Source organism: Condylostylus longicornis, unplaced genomic scaffold (assembly GCF_029603195.1).
Source record: "Condylostylus longicornis isolate FDR11 unplaced genomic scaffold, ASM2960319v2 ptg000027l, whole genome shotgun sequence".
Lineage (NCBI taxonomy): Eukaryota > Metazoa > Arthropoda > Insecta > Diptera > Dolichopodidae > Condylostylus > Condylostylus longicornis.
In genome coordinates this window covers 4,325,944-4,342,583 of record NW_026577996.1, presented here as the reverse complement: position 1 = coordinate 4,342,583, position 16,640 = coordinate 4,325,944, and the positions used below count along the sequence as shown (strand labels likewise).

Below are 16,640 nucleotides of genomic sequence, written 5' to 3'. Positions count from 1 at the left end.
GTCACCTACATTTTTATATAATATTATAACAATGAAATATACAATTTATCACATACATTTGTATATTAAATCAATGAAACACTTTTGATCTTTAATTTAATAGCATAATATTACAATATTGTATACAATTAATAATGAAATGAAAAAATCGACACCAAATCTTCAATAAAATGAATGAGAATGAAAATGAAACACTTCTTTATAAAATTTAATATTATTGTAATTCAATTGTAAATTGTATGTATCAATTTATTTCACACTTCTACAAAATTTTTTTCATTTAATTTTTTTGACCGTTTTTGTTAATGTTTTCATTATATTAAAAAAAAAAAACAAAAGAAAAAACCGGCTTCCTAATAATTATTTATTTTCAATTCAAATACATAATCAATTTGTTTTCGAAATAATTCCAATATCCCCAATTTGTTGATGATCTTTTAGACATTTAATCCTTTATGACAATCATAATAAATTAAAAATTTTCTTATACAAATACAAACACTAGAATTATTTTCACACAAACTGTCAAAATTCTTCATATTTGACATTATGTAAAAACTTATCCAAAATTAGCAATTAACCGTAATTCTGTCATTAAAATCTCAGATATATAAAAAATTCTCAAGTCTTTTGATTAATTTTAATTTTACAATATTAACTAATTTATAAATAGGTTTGTATAAAAACAAAATTAAAATTAATATTTAAATTAATATTTTTCTATTATAGAGAGAGAAGAGATAATCCGAACACGATCAGTTAAAAATTCAGACTGATGAGTAAATTTCAATTCTATTTACTTAGATTTTTTTTCACCAATAAAGGTTTTAAATTTTTTTTTTTTTGCTTTTGTTATTAGTGTTGTTTTTGTTCTTCACATTTTTTCACCTTTTATTTTTTTAACCTTTTTTTTTTTGCTATAAACTTTAATTTAATTTTTATACTTTTATTTTAAATCGTTTTCAAGCGAAGCTCTCTACTACAGGTACTTGGGAGTTGGGACTGAACTCTCTATGTATATTTCAATTTTTGTTTTACCTTTTTTATTTATTTTATTATTTTAACAAATCATGAATTGAACATTGAGTATTACAGATTGTAATGAGAATGGTGAACAATTTTGTACATTATAATAAAGGAATGTGTAATTATAAATACAAAACTTATTATATATGTATGTACGTATATTTAGGGTGGGAAATATAGCACAACGGACACACTAATGTCATTCAATTTTTCACAGAATCAGTTATTATATACTTATTCTACAATTTTTATTCCTGGATTTATGGATTTATTATATACAATTAACAGGAAAAATTACATTTCCAAATCAAAGAAAAAATAATAATAATATTTCTTGTATACTTTATAAATGTTTTACATTTGTATTTTATCCCAACATGTCAACGTCAAGGCGGGCTCGTCTAGTTTACAATCAAAGCTTTGTTAAGAGACTTAAAGGAACGAGACTTCTTGAGTTAGCTTAATGTTTTTTATCTGGAACAACAAGTACCTAGTATGAATGCGATTATAAAAAGTTAGACAACAATTAGCGGTTAGTCGTTTTCGACTACATAGTTTTATTTATTAAATGTGGTGTGTGTTTTTAGTGGGTTAGAGTCTCGCACTACTGCTTTTTCGTCTAGCAGTGTCTTACGAGATTCACATCCTCCGCATGGCAAAAAGAAGAAGAAATATTTTAATTCTATAAAAATACCTTTTTTTTTAAAGGAAATCGAAAATGACCCACCCAACATTAAATGATTTGCTTACAGGTGAATGTTTTACGTGAATAAAACAAATTTAACTTGTAAAATTGATAGTGATGATCATGTAGTTGACGTTGATGACGACAATAATTATTAGTTTACGACTTAAAAACAAAACCAAAAAAAAAAAAAACAAAAATTAAAAATACAAAATTGAAAATTGAACTAAAAAACATGAAGAAGAAAGAAAATTGAAATAAAGAAAAGACATCCGACAGTGAAAAAGTGTAGAAGAAGATTTAAACGTTACGCTAGAGTAATTGTGATTCACCCTTTTACTTATGAAAAATACATAAATAATTTTTATATATGAATTAATTTGCAAAAAACAAAAAAAAGTCTGTTTCCATAACATACGAGTACCTATAGATGCGTGTAATGAAATGAAATTGTGAATATTATTTTCATAGTTATTAAAAGTTCTAAAGAATTTTTTTTCTTCACATGCTCAATAAAGTAGGGTTTATGAAGAAAGAAGAAAATTTTCTACAATATAGGATTTTATAGAGAAATTTTTAAAAAGTGCTTTTACCCATAATGATTCAGCGATAATTCTTACAATTTTTAATAAATTTTTCATACCTTTAATATTTGCAAAACTCTTATTTATAATTCCGTATTATGTTATGACATAAGGAAACTAATTAATTAAAAACTTCTGACACTAAATAAACAGCTAATATGCACATATGGTAACTTCATATATTATATCCATACATACACATGACATAGATAAGTCAACTTGCTCCCTCTACCGTAAAATATTATTAATGATATAATTTTATAACATTTTTTTGTTATTTTCTACTCTCTAAGGGAGCATAGAGTATCTACAAAGCTTCTCTATCTAATTCTATTGTGTGCCAGTAAATTTATTTCGGAACACACTCTGCAGTTTCTTCTATTTCTTTCTTAACTATGATCTGCCCCATTTTTTTTTCGGTTTGCCCACTTTCCCCTTAGTCTGAGGATTACATTCCAGGGACTTCCTTCCAATGTTACTTTCTGGTTTTCTCAGAGTATGACCGATCTAATCTTCTATGCATATATCTGTGGGTTCCTATCCTTCAACTCCTAGAGTTCTGAGTTCCTGATTATTCTTGAACAGAATATCCTGCATATAAAAGTCTTAGGCAATTGTTTATAAAGACTTGCGTTTTGTTCGTATACAATTTTTCTTTACTAGCCAGATCTCATTTTCATATAAGAGCACCAATTTTACGCAGGTAGTCAGATGGCGTTGTCTCTAAACTGGCCAGAGTCTTCCAAACGCCTTTCTGGTAATATTCTTAAAAGCACTTACACTTAAATTAAATTTTAAATATTCTCCTTGGTCTATAAACAAATGCTCCCCGTGCGAATTGTTCCGTAGTTAAATTCTACACAATTTATGAATATTACTGTTCAAAAAGTTTTGTATCCTTAAAGCTCTTAGTTTAAAAAGCAAAATGTTTAATATAAGTGATTACAACGACAGTATAATTATAATTAGAAGAGACTTAATTTCCGGTATTCTTCATTTATAAAGAGTACTTTTTTTTGGCCTAAATCTAGATATTTATTAAGTAAAAAAATAATAATTACATAATAGATTACACCATTGTAAATTATATTTAGTAAATATTTAAATTAGTTTTAAAAAAAAAAACAAAAATACGAGCAACAAAATAAAAATTACGAGTAAAGTTTAGTCATCTTCTTATAATTAATTAAGACATCAACAAATCAATCTTGTGTCAGTGAAGATTTTTAGCCTAAACTTTGTAAAAAAGAAAAATTTTATATTTTTTTTTTTGTTTTATAAAGTTCGTGTCATATCCGCTTGCTCAATTTTAAAAGTACAATTACATAAAAAAAAGTTTGATGTCAAATAAAGTTTAAAGTAAAATCAAGTAAAGATTTAATTTAATTATTATTTTTAATTCTTATTATTGCTTGTTTTGTTAAAATTGATTGTATTATTTGACACACACATTGGTATATTCAAAAATTAAAAATTCTAAGGTGCCGTAATTAGTATCAACTAGTATACATAAAAAAAGTAAGTAATTATTATTTATGTATACTTACTATGGAGGCGACACCACCTTCACCGTGGTAGTCATCAAACATACTACATAATGCATTTTTTATATAATAAATTCAAGAAAATAAGCTTTAAATCTACATTGTTTGCAATAAAATGTTAGAATTTTTGTAAAAAAATTATAAAAAAAATTTTCTTCAAAAAATTTAGTAAATTGTATTAAATGTTCAACATGAATTAACTATACGTCAGGGTTGATATCCTTGATCGCAAAGTGGTATACAAATGTATGTGTATGTATATTGGCTATATAAAAAATGTTGTATAGGCTATGTAGGAAGTGTTTTAAAAATTGTTAACATTAAGGTTTTTCCGGACTAATTTTTTAATATCGTTTAATTTTTAAATGCCATAAATACAATAATTTCACTTTTTTTTTATAAAATTACGTATTTGAATATAATGATTATTTTTAACTATATTTCAATGATTATAGTTGTAACTTAGTAATAAACTGTTATATAAAAACAAATTATACTAATATGACAAATGAAATAAATGTTTAATAATTTGATAATTATAATTCACAAATGAACGTTATTAAAACAATTTTTTTCATCAAACACATTACTAGATGATGTTTAATCGTGTGTTAACAAAAATTATTATTATACATATGTAGATGATAACTGCATATAAGAGCACAATATTTTTAAAGCAAGGAGTGTTAAACCCCTTTCAAATTTTAATAAATTTTATAAAATTTTCCTTTTTGCGATTTTCTTTTTGATTTTTAAAGTTTATATAGAGACGGCTAAAATCACTTAGAATCAAAATACATATATTAATACCCAACTAAATATAACAAATTTTTTAAAAATTATGCTGTGTAGGAAACATCATTCAATTTTACTTTTTATCAAGTGAGTAAAAAACTGGACCAATCTTCTTTAGTCTAATTTGTTTCCAAATTGTTTTAATTTAAAATTTATGCTAATTAATAGCTTTTTTTTCTTATAAAAATTTTTGTTAAAACTGTTATATTCCGTTAGTTTCTTAAAACTTCAATTCGAATAAATAAATATTTACACAAATTTTCAAAATTATTTGGTTGCCGACACATTCTCATAAATCAAAGAACACTTCTTAATTAAAAAAAAAATAAATAAAATTACGATTGCAATTTTCAATTTTCTCTCAATCTATTCTATACAAAAGAAAAAGTTCACTTTTCCATGATAAGCGTGTTGAATTATTTGCGAAAATGAATAAAAAACCAAAACAATAAATAAGAGAGAACACAATAGCTACAGTGAACGGTGATGTCAACGACTTACAACAATATTTGAACCGAGAAATAATCGCTTGACCATTGTTCGTTCTTTTGTTTTTCGCTTAATTTTTTTTGTTGTTTTATCAAGATTTTGTAGGTACTTTACAATTCTAATTATGATTTAATGGGATCGAAAAAAAAAATTTCTGATGAGAATTTTTTAATTGGGTTTTTTTTTTTGCTTTTTAAAAGAAAATTTCAAAAACTTCAAAACGCAAGTGAAATTTTCTTAAGAATAAAAACGCAACATAAATGGTTTTACTATCTCAAGTTAATATGAGAAAATGTAGAGTTAGTATGCTTAATTATTAATTGTTTATAAGAATTCTTTTCGGTAAAAAGTAATAATTCAGCAATAATTAAAAATTATTATTACTTAAGCGCTCCATGTCTTATAAGAATTGGTTGTTTAAAACGTCTATATATTTAAGTATGGTTGAATAAAACAGTTAAGCAATAAAAAACATTTTAAAATTCTGACATGATTTGTTATAATACAATAACTATAGTAGAAATTTATTTTATGCACGCTGTTATAAGCCGCCTTTCATTTAAAAAATTTCCACACGCTAGCAAATTTTTTGCTATAACCATAAGTGTGCCTTTCTGGAGATGTGATTGAGTTTGAATAAAAAGATTTTCCTTAGATAATGTGTTAAAAAAGATTAAAAACTCTAGAAATAATATATCAACAGAAATTTGTTATAAAACATTACAATTTTAAAATCGAAATTCGAAACTCTAAAATTATATACAATGATTTGACACATTAACAATTTAATCAACCACTGTAAACTTATATTTCTTTATTTCATTAGCACCTTTGTAACAAAATTAGAAAAAAAAAATATCTTATTAGTTTCGATCTGCCTATCTGGTCGAACCGTCTATTAGTCTTTTCACAAAGCTTCTATTCAGTCTTATATATAAAATAGAGTACTTTGATTTTATGTACAAAATGAACAATTTTCCGAAACGTACCATCTCTAAGAAAAATTTTTTGATTAGCTATCTACTATTTTTTCAAATGATTGGTACGAAAATATAATTACACACTTTAACTATTTGGTAAGTAATCATTAAGTTAAATTTATTTTCTATCCCTAGGTGGTGCACAAAGTACGAGAACATAATGACGACTATTAACTGTTGATTTGATTTGAATTCATTACTATACGTATTATGTTATGAAGAGCACAATGGAAACTAGAATCTTGTTGTATTAGAATATTAACTATGAGCTAAGTACTCTTCTTATTAGCGAATTCTTATTTGTAATTGAATTACCTATTTCAGATTTTTATAATTATATAGTTTAAAATTAATTTAATATGCTCCAAGTGAGTTCTTTTTTTTATAACACCAACATTTTTATGTCTTACAGTATATGGTTTAGAGAAACATTCTGTGAAAAAAAAAAATAGACAGGAAAAACTTTGACCTTGCAAAATGTCACGGCAGATGAGCTTTAAAAAATATTTTTTATGTCGAATAATTTTTTTCACTATATATTCTAATGAATTACTTTTGGAAAATACACTTACTCTTTAAATTAGTTTTTTATTATGATCAAATCCAAACCATTTTCAGTATAGGTACCTAAAAAATAAAACAAAATTTAACTAAATGAAATTCTCATTAGAGATAAAATAACAATATTATTTTTCCTATTTTTCTAATAAAATTATTTTAAAATATTTAAATAATTATTTTGATTTAAAGATTCAAAATGAAATTATTAAAACCTTCAATTGCTACAATAATTATGCACAAGCCAAATTTTTTATTATTTTCTATTTAACTAAATTGAATTATTATGCTAGTATTTAAATATAAAATTAGATTATTAAATTAAAATATGCAAAAAAACAAAATTACAGATCATTGAATTCAAATTCTAAGAGTCAAGGCTTAAAATTTTTATGAGGAAGTTTTACAAATCTAATTTATACTTGAAATATAGAAATTCTTGTAATATTTAGATGAAATCTAAATGTTTGTTTAATTTTTATTTTAAAAGGTAAATTTTCTAATTAATAAATATTGTATTTTTGAATAAATGTTATTGCAATATTATTTTATTCATTAATTTTAACTCAAGATCAAGTCGTTTGAAAAAAGAAATGCCAAATTTATTTTAAATTCATGAGCGAATTTTTACCGATCACATTGCATACAATAAGCGAGGTTATGTGATGGCAATAAATTTAAATGTCGAGTAAATAAACTATTTTTAGAGGGATATCTTTTTGTCTGTACGTTTTTCTCTCAATTTGTCTGTTTGCCTATCAATCTGTATGCCCATCCGACTGTCTCTATGTCTGTTGTTTGTTTATCTGTCAATTCGGCTGTCTGTTTCTACAAATCAGTATGTCAATTTCGAGTGAATCGAAAATTTAAATCTTATAGTTTACTTTGAGGATTAAACGGTTTGATCAACTCTTAATATATGTTAAATCTCTTGAACTGGATCTTTGACACGACCCGATTTCAAGATTTTGAATATTATTATATTTGCATTTTCTTAAAATTCTATATATAAGCTTCGCTTGACCATACTACAAGTCATTTATCTTTTAGAGGAAATTAGATGTCAAATATTTAAAGGAAGTTTTCCTAATTTTATGCAACATTTCAACAATGCTGTCGATTATGTGCTGGCCACATCAGATTCTTTGTTTTTGTAAAAAAAAATATTCCTCATTATTAAACTTTACAAACTACCATTTAAATGTAGGGTAAATTGTACTCGCAAAATGAGTGATGTCATTCAGAATAAAATAAAGATATATAAAAATTTCGGTAGTCATATTTGACTAATATATTTCTTACAAATATTCAAAAAATATACATATTAGAGCATCAATTACTTAAAAATTATTTTTAATATTTCATTTAAAATTTCGTCGTATGTGTATACATATGTATATATATATAATTTTATGTATATATCATAAAAACTACGAATTTAATTCTTAATATTTAAAATATTTTTAACATATTATACTTGGTTTTTTATAAATATAATTGCATGTGTGTATATAAATTATGATGTTTCGTTTTGATAATGTTTAATATAATTTTTTTTTAATTAACCATTATTATATTAATTTAATTTTTTAAAATGTATAGATATTTTAAATATTTTCTGGCACCATTATGTTTTTTTTTCTTTTATATATATTTAATGCATTTATTAATCACAATTATTTTTTAACATTGAACAAGTTGAACTAATTGATTTATATATTGATCCGTTCTAATTGATTCTTTCCATTACATGAAATTATTATTATTTCTAATTCATTACATATATGTATGTATGCATGTGTTTATATAAACAGATTTATATAATTTAAATTTTTTATATACATATAAATATATTTAAATTAAAATCTGTTCAATTTTATTTCAGTTCTCCTTAGGATACGATTCACTCATTACTTTCGAATGTATAGTGACTTCTTTTCGTACGTCAAGGAGTCCTTTATTTTTTGTAAAAGCGGCTTTTTGATCTTTTAGCTAAAAATGTAAAAACAAAAAAATAAAAATGTAGTACAATTAATTCAAAAAAAAAAAATATTTATATCTTTTTTTTTGGAAAATATGAAAATCATTACATTACATTTTATATAGATTCATGAGATATCATGTTTGTGCAAAATGAATTTTTTTAATGGGCGTCGGTCGCCATCGCAGTCACTATTAATTTCAGTTGGTGCAAAGTTTTTTTCTTTTTCATATTAGATCCTACACTATTTCTTGTGACAATAAAATTTTTAAAATTCCTTTTTAAAATTATTTTTGGCTGTGCATTTAATTCATAATATAATTAACAAAACTATTTATTTTCTGGTTAAGCTCAAATTCAACTTTTAATAAGTCAAGCCTCTAACAAAATTGTTACAAACGACAAAAGTACAACTAATTGTCAAATTTCATAAATATTCGAATATTTATAAAAATTTTTGCAAACAAAATGTGTTCCCACCTATATACTAGCTTGTCAAATTTGTGCAATTGAATCAATCAAAACTAAATGTTCGTTTTTTAACTTATTCCCTTAAAATTCAAATTTCTTCTGTTTTTTTTTTAATTTTTCCAAAATAAATCAGCAAATAAATCCAATTGTGCATTACTCGTAATACCGTGCTACTGGATTTTGGAAGTCAAAAAACTTTACAAAACTTCCTAATATTTTTTTAGATAATTTAAAAAAAAATATCGATTGGAATTTGATCAAATGGTTTAATATTACACATTTAATTATAGAGCACTGGACAAATGCAACATAGAAACTATAACACAGTTTTTGAATGGATAAATGAGCAGTATTAACATACATATTAGTTATCAATGTTTATATATAACACATGACAGACGTGTGTATATAACACAATTTTCATGTGTATATAAAAAATTTTAAAATAACCTAGAATTGTAAAGAATATGGAGAGTCGCATATTATAATTAATTCTGATTCATGTAGACAAAAGTGGCTCTTATATGTTAGAATTTAATTACTCTGAGAAAATTTTTTAAAATTTTTACTCTCAAACACACTGAAGCATTTTATATTATTAGGTCAAAAAAAAAAATTCATAGAAGAAGTAGGTGCTATATTTTACTCCAATTTCGGGAAGAAAAAATGACACTCATAATACAAAAAAAAATAATATTTTTGTAATGATCAAAACATAATAAATGTACAAATGCACAAAAAAAAATGCAAAACACAAAACAAAAAAAAAATATGAGAAAATCGATATGTGTATACGATAAAAAACAAAAATGCAAAATAAATTTGAAAATTTCCTTAAAAATGTCAAAAGCACATACCTTCAATTGCACTCCTTCCACTTGATGGATATCACCAGCATTTATTTTGAAATTACTCAAAAATCGGGTAAACATAGTAGTTCGCTTTGTTCTTCGATCTTTTGTCCGAAAATTTTTTGATTTACATTGAATCGCAATTTAAAAATAAATGGCGGAATGCAATTATCAAATTGGCAAAATAATATATAATATGTATATTAACTTAATTTCAATAATGTTAAAGCTAAAATAATATGTTTGAACTGAAATTAATATAAAAATAAATTCTCTTTTTTTTTAACAATATATTCATACCTGCAATCATAACCGCGGTAATTTAATAAATCGTAACTTTCCCCTATTTTCGAATTGTAACTTTTAATTTTGAACGCGTCTCTTTGAAATAATCAAAATTTCAATATCTCTGCAAAATGGCAACACCAAAATTTTTTAATTTTGAAGTACAATTTTGTTACAATAAAAAATAACACGAGAACTGTTGCAACAAAAATTATAATACGTTTACGATAAATGTCGTTTATCGTTCACATTTTTACGAATGCTACTTAAAATGATGTTTTAGGTGAAGGGAAAAGATAGCACTATTAAATTTTTTGGTTGTGACTGCAGGCATTTTAATTTTAAAAGAATAAAAGAAAAGTAAGAAAAAGGAAAATAAATAAAATTTAAAACTAAAATTTATGTTTATTAAAAACAAAACATATTAGAATTTAAAGGCAAAATTTTAAAAATAAATTTTGTTTTACTGTTTAAATAAGCCGTGTATAGAATTGAATGTAAGTAATTTTATATATATGTAGATAAACCCTCGATATATTTCCCAAATACTTCAAGCAGACTTTATTTTGTGCACAGTTAGATCTCCATCAATTTATCACTTTTTCAAATCTCAAATCGCAAGAAAATTCGAAGTAACACAAATAAATTCAAATAAATCCGTACTCTATAAATTATAATCTACATAAATTATCAGACCTAAAGTTTTATTTTGATTCTAAACACTTTCTCCTTTCATTATTTTCAAGAAAACTTACACGAAACCTCTTATAAACATTTACACTTTGTTAGCGGCACTATTTTTACCAACAAAACTAAAAAACTATTCATACAATTACCTTGCCGACTACTCAAATTTAAAGTTGATTTACTTTCAATAACACTTCTTGGAATTCTACACGCCATATCCTGACTAGTGAAGCTATAAATTTCATTTTCTTCCCTATTCGATAAGCAACTTGATGGCTAAAATGAAAAATTTTATTAGATTTAACCTAGGTTAAAAATTTTTAACTCTGTCATAATAAAAATATTTCATCTAATAACAATATATTAATTTTAAAGAATTTATACTTACTAAATATTTTCCAGGTGTATAAATTGGTGGGTTTTGATTGCTATGTAAACTTAATGAATTGTTTGGATCTCTAAAAGGACGACTTGTTGTTAGTCCGGCAGTTGCACGTATATGCCTTTCAGTCCATTTAGATTGACGGCATTTTTCGATAGCTTCTAAAACGTTTTCATAAGGCATTGATATATGCCTACTATAATGTGCTGCTAGTCCCTCTAAATAACCACGATTTCCTTCCTGATATTTCATATATTTACAAGTACATGCACGTGCGTATAAATAAAATTTTAATTAAAATACAAAAATCATAAAAACTTAATTATATTCTTTAAAATTAAAATTTATAATAATTTGATAATAATAAAAGAATGTCGGCAAATTTTGTTTCAGAGCGCAACGTTCCCGTATACCATTATCTGTGATATTCAATTTTAAATAATAGCGCATATTAAAGGCAGCGAGAACTAATCTGTTATCTGTTATCTGTTTAAATATTATATTAGTCTATTCATTACAATAGTACTAAAATTATTGAAATTGTTTTAGATTATGATTTCGTTCTTACCGGAGTAGAATATGGATGAGCAGTTAATCGTATACCATCAGCTTCTAAATGCTTTTTCATTACATATTCTAATTTTTTTGGTGTAGTTTCAATATCACATTCTGATAAAATTTCGTTACTTCTAGTTAAAGCTTTGGGATCATTAATCATGACATAAACTATAGCTGCTCCCTTTTCACGTAAATTTCGAACACTTCTTATAATTTTATTGCGATGTGTCATATTTTCAACGCCAATAGCATCTAAATCAACTTCTCCAATTTGTTTACATATTTCCAATTCATCATAACCGTTTTCCATAAAACTATCGGAATATTGTGGTAGTCCAATAACACGTAACCATTCGGATACGACATTTTTACTAGCAGCCATAACAGTTATATTTAGCTATATAATAAATTTAACATAATTTAATATAAAAGAAAAATATATGGTACTCCCACTCTCCAAAACGTACTCCAATCCAATTAATATTATTTAATTAGAAATCATAATCAACGTTGTTGAAAAATTTTCCAATTTATCTGAAATCATATAATTTAAGAATAACTTAAATTTGTAGTGCTTTATAGTTAAAAATAAAGTATTGCAAAAAATACAGTCAAGGGGCACCAATTATTTATAAACTTAGTCAAAAATGCGTTTCACACTGTTGGCCGTACAATACTGCTTAGAAGTTGAATTGTATGAACTTGGTGTTACTTGTCAAATAGAGCGCAGTATACGAGGGAAATTGTGTTAGTAAGGAGAATAATTTTAATTTTGGCGTAATACGAAAGTTCTTTAAACCAGATAAATATGCAGCTACAATGGATTTTAATTACATTCTTTATTTAAGGATTTTAATTCTACAATGTTCTCTATCTATTTCGAATAACTGAACTACCTGAGTTATTACTCATTCTTAATTAACTACCTTGCAATGTTTTAAAATATATTTTTATTAATTGAATTACAAACTATATACTCTTTACTAGCGACTGTGCTCATCTGAGATAAATTTAAAATAAAATAAAAAATGGAAAAATATTATTTTTCAACTTTGTGGAAAAATTTTCCACTTCAAACTACTGCCCCAATAAATATGCAAAATTAAAGTTTTTCATAAATTCATTTTAGTTTATGTTTAAAACCATCAATTATAGTTCAAATTCAATGTGATTAACCTTTTATTAAATTTTTATATGTACATAATATTGTTCGAAAACTGAAATTATTACAGCACTATTCAAAAAATTTTTATTCATCAATAATGTTGAAAAGAAACACGGCTATTGTATATAAAAAATTAGAAAATCAGAAAAAAATGAAAAAATCGAACATTTTCCATAAAATCAATTTTCAATTTATGAAAAGAAAAAGTTAATAAAATTCCGAACTCTTTTTATTGAAATTAAATGAAAAAAAAAAACTTTCGAACACTTCAAACTTTCAATTAATTTTTGTTCATGTTTTGATAAAGCCTATATAGAGATTCAAACAACACTCTATATATGCACTACTGAAAATTAAAGCTCTTTTAAAAAAAAAAATATTGATCTTTGTAAGTTTAAAGATGACCATAAAACTGAGAGTCATTTGAAGTCGATGGGTATTCAAAAAAAGTTTAAAGTTTTTTAAAATTATTTTTTTATAATTATATTTCAAAACAAAGGGAATACAGTTAGTACCTATACCTAAGTAATTTGAAAATATTTTTTTATTCGAATTTATGCTTTTAAATTAAAATTAAAACAATTGAACGACAAAAACAAAATTTCTTCTGTGAAAATTGGTTCTATATAACAAAAATTAAAAAAAAAATCGAAATATATATATTTAACTACGAGTATTTCGAGACTTTTTGATGATTTTGTTGTAAGGCAATTTATAGGTTTAGTAAATTTTGGTTTGGTATAGCTTAAATACATTTTGACCTCTTTAATAAATAAAATTAGTGCGATTTAATAACAACACAAATGTTCAATTGGATACCATATACATGAACCTCGAGAAAAAATTTCTCTGACATGCGATCACTAATATAGAAGGCAGGTTCGAGCATTAATGATGATACGGCAACCTTTGATTTAGACGAAATGTCAGTCATTTAGACGAAATGATTAGTCATTTTCGATATAAATTTTTTATTCATGACTTAGACTAAAGCCAGTTTTTCATGACTTAGACTAAAGTGATAAAATCCCTATGCACACAATAAAATATTTTCTTTCCTTAACTGAAAAAATAAAATTCCATAAATTTTAAAGACATCAGAATTATATAACCAATTTGTAAAACTCTCAAATTTATACTCAAAAAAAATATTTAAAATTTAAAAATAATTTTAAAATAATTACAATTTTTTGCAAACAATTTCATTTTAACATCAATAAAAAAAAATATTTTTCCTTTCCAGACTTCTTAAACGCGATTTTATTATTTTTCTTTTCAAGTATTTTTTACCATATTCATCTTAAAAAACAGACAAAGACTTTGTTTCAAATTTATAAAATTTATAAAAACGAAGAATAAAGTATTGTTTTACACACTCAAAAAATCTTTATGATTGCCTGCTTGACAAGTGAATTGTCAATTGTCCTCTTTGATTTTATTTTTTTGTTTTTTTGCGTTAAAGATTTTAATAATAACCGTGAAACTTTGTTGCAGAATATTTCCTTTTTTTTATTCTTTCATGAATGTTATAATGTTAAAACAAGACTACATATATAGACGTCCCTAATTTTACCATGGAAAGAGTATATTAACCTTTTCTTATCGTATATGCATTATACATAAATATGTTATGTATATTATACGCATATACACATTTAACATAAATTATTAATTACAATGTATACATATATAATAGGTTTTCGGTATATGAATATAGACATACGTTTGTATATATATAATGCATATAAATAAAATTTTTGATAGGCCAGACTACTCCAATTATATACTATAAGTCATTGAAATAAGAAAAAACAATAGGCAAAAATTACTTACGCACTTTTAAATAATTGGCTCAAAACTCACCACTGTGACAATTCAAAAAAAAAAAATTTTTTAAATACTTAATTGAATAACTTTTGGAAATATTTAAATATTTTTATTTTTTAAAATATTTATTAAATTTTTTAATTGAAATTTTTTTTTTTTAAATTTTATAAATCTTATCCTTCAATTAAATCCTTCATATTTTGATCCTTCATTTTTTATTAGCAATATAACATTATATATATTAGATGGCATCCATTTTTCAAAATTATATAATTGTATAACAGTATACATATTGTAATTACTGTTATTATATAATATAATATTTGAAGAATTTTATTACATAATAATTAAAAACTTTTATATTTAATATTTAAAATGCATATTATGTACAATTTAAAAATTAATAAAACAAAATAATTATTTTTTTTTGCTCTAAATAAGCGTTTATTTTCCTTTTCTTCTGTATTTCTGACTTAAGACTAACACAAGACCACATTGAATAAAAATAAAAATGCAATTTTTGCAAATTTTTACCTACCATAAATCAATAAAAACATGCCTACAATGACAAAATTCATACAAACATATTATGTACAATTATGCACAGAAATATGTATGTATACATGTAAAAAATATAAATATATAAAATTAAAAAACATTATATAAATAAGATACAAATATTAATAAAAAGCTAAACATAAACTGAACTAAGCATTTCTTTTTTTTTATTTTCTCTTCTTCTTTTTGCTTTTTAAATGAGCACACCATAACAATAATTTTCATCCATCCATCTATTCATTCATCTAACCAACCATCCAGCCAGCCAGGCAGCTAGTCTATCTTCAAATAATTTATATATACGCACACACACATATATATCCACATACTTTGGTATATATATAATATACATATATACAACATAAATATTATGCAGACTAAGGCTCTATACAAACTTACATATGTCTGTTTATTAAAATTGCAGGAAAAATGTAAAATTTTACCACTCACATGTGTATGTGCAATGCATTTATTGATTTTTTATTCCTATATACATATACATACACATACATACACATATATATATGGAGTTTCAAAAAAAAAAGCAAAAAGAAAACAGAAAAGCAAACAAATTCATGCTTATATAATTTTACACGGAAAATTCTGTTAACATAAGGGTATAAACGGGCATAAGAGAATAACAAAAAAAAATAAAAACATCAAAATAAAGTAAAAATTTTTTGAATTAAACACGTTGAAAAAAAAAAAAACAAATTAATTCTTTGCTTTTACGAGACTTTATTAATGAAGTATATGTACATAATATTATAAATATATATGTATACATTTACATAGTTACATAATGTACACATATTATTAAGATAATGCATATAAATTAATACAGTAAAACCTATCAAATTAAACACTAATATTTGAGAAACATTTCCGACTGCATTTCTGAGGTGTTGCATAAGATTATGAAAATTTCTTCTAAATATATATATTTATTTCAAATTCTATAAAAGATAGAAAATCAGTAAAGTTTCCACAACTAATTTCGTTATCAACCAGAGCTCAAATATAAAATTTGAGTTCTGGTTGAATTAGTAACTAAAATATGGTGAAAATTCTTAACTCAGCCATCTGTTCCGTTTCCAAGACCTGATATTCCCAAAAAAAATATTATTTTAACAGCCTGAACTAAAATATCAAATTTTAAAAGAATATACTGGTTGAATATTTCTCTTTATATACGTAAAAGTGTAAAATTCCAG

General features: G+C 24.1%; 1 protein-coding gene across 8 annotated transcripts; it reads right to left on the bottom strand.

The window, feature by feature from the left end:
* Positions 1-8,038: 8,038 nt before the first annotated feature.
* LOC129607326 (sterile alpha motif domain-containing protein 5) lies at positions 8,039-15,293 on the bottom strand. Of its 8 annotated transcripts, none has more exons than XM_055518255.1 (6): positions 14,875-15,293; positions 11,887-12,410; positions 11,325-11,558; positions 11,086-11,212; positions 9,971-10,068; positions 8,040-8,653 (listed from the first exon to the last, which is right to left on the bottom strand). In XM_055518255.1, the coding sequence occupies exons 2-6, from the start codon at positions 12,256-12,258 to the stop codon at positions 8,543-8,545; spliced, it is 942 nt and encodes a 313-aa protein (XP_055374230.1). In that variant the 5' UTR covers positions 12,259-12,410; positions 14,875-15,293; the 3' UTR covers positions 8,040-8,542. The 8 variants fall into 8 exon arrangements, 6 of the variants coding, with proteins under 6 accessions (XP_055374234.1, XP_055374230.1, XP_055374231.1 ...); XM_055518256.1 differs by having other exon boundaries at positions 14,905-15,293; XM_055518257.1 differs by lacking the exon at positions 14,875-15,293 and adding an exon at positions 13,053-13,101.
* Positions 15,294-16,640: the final 1,347 nt, after the last annotated feature.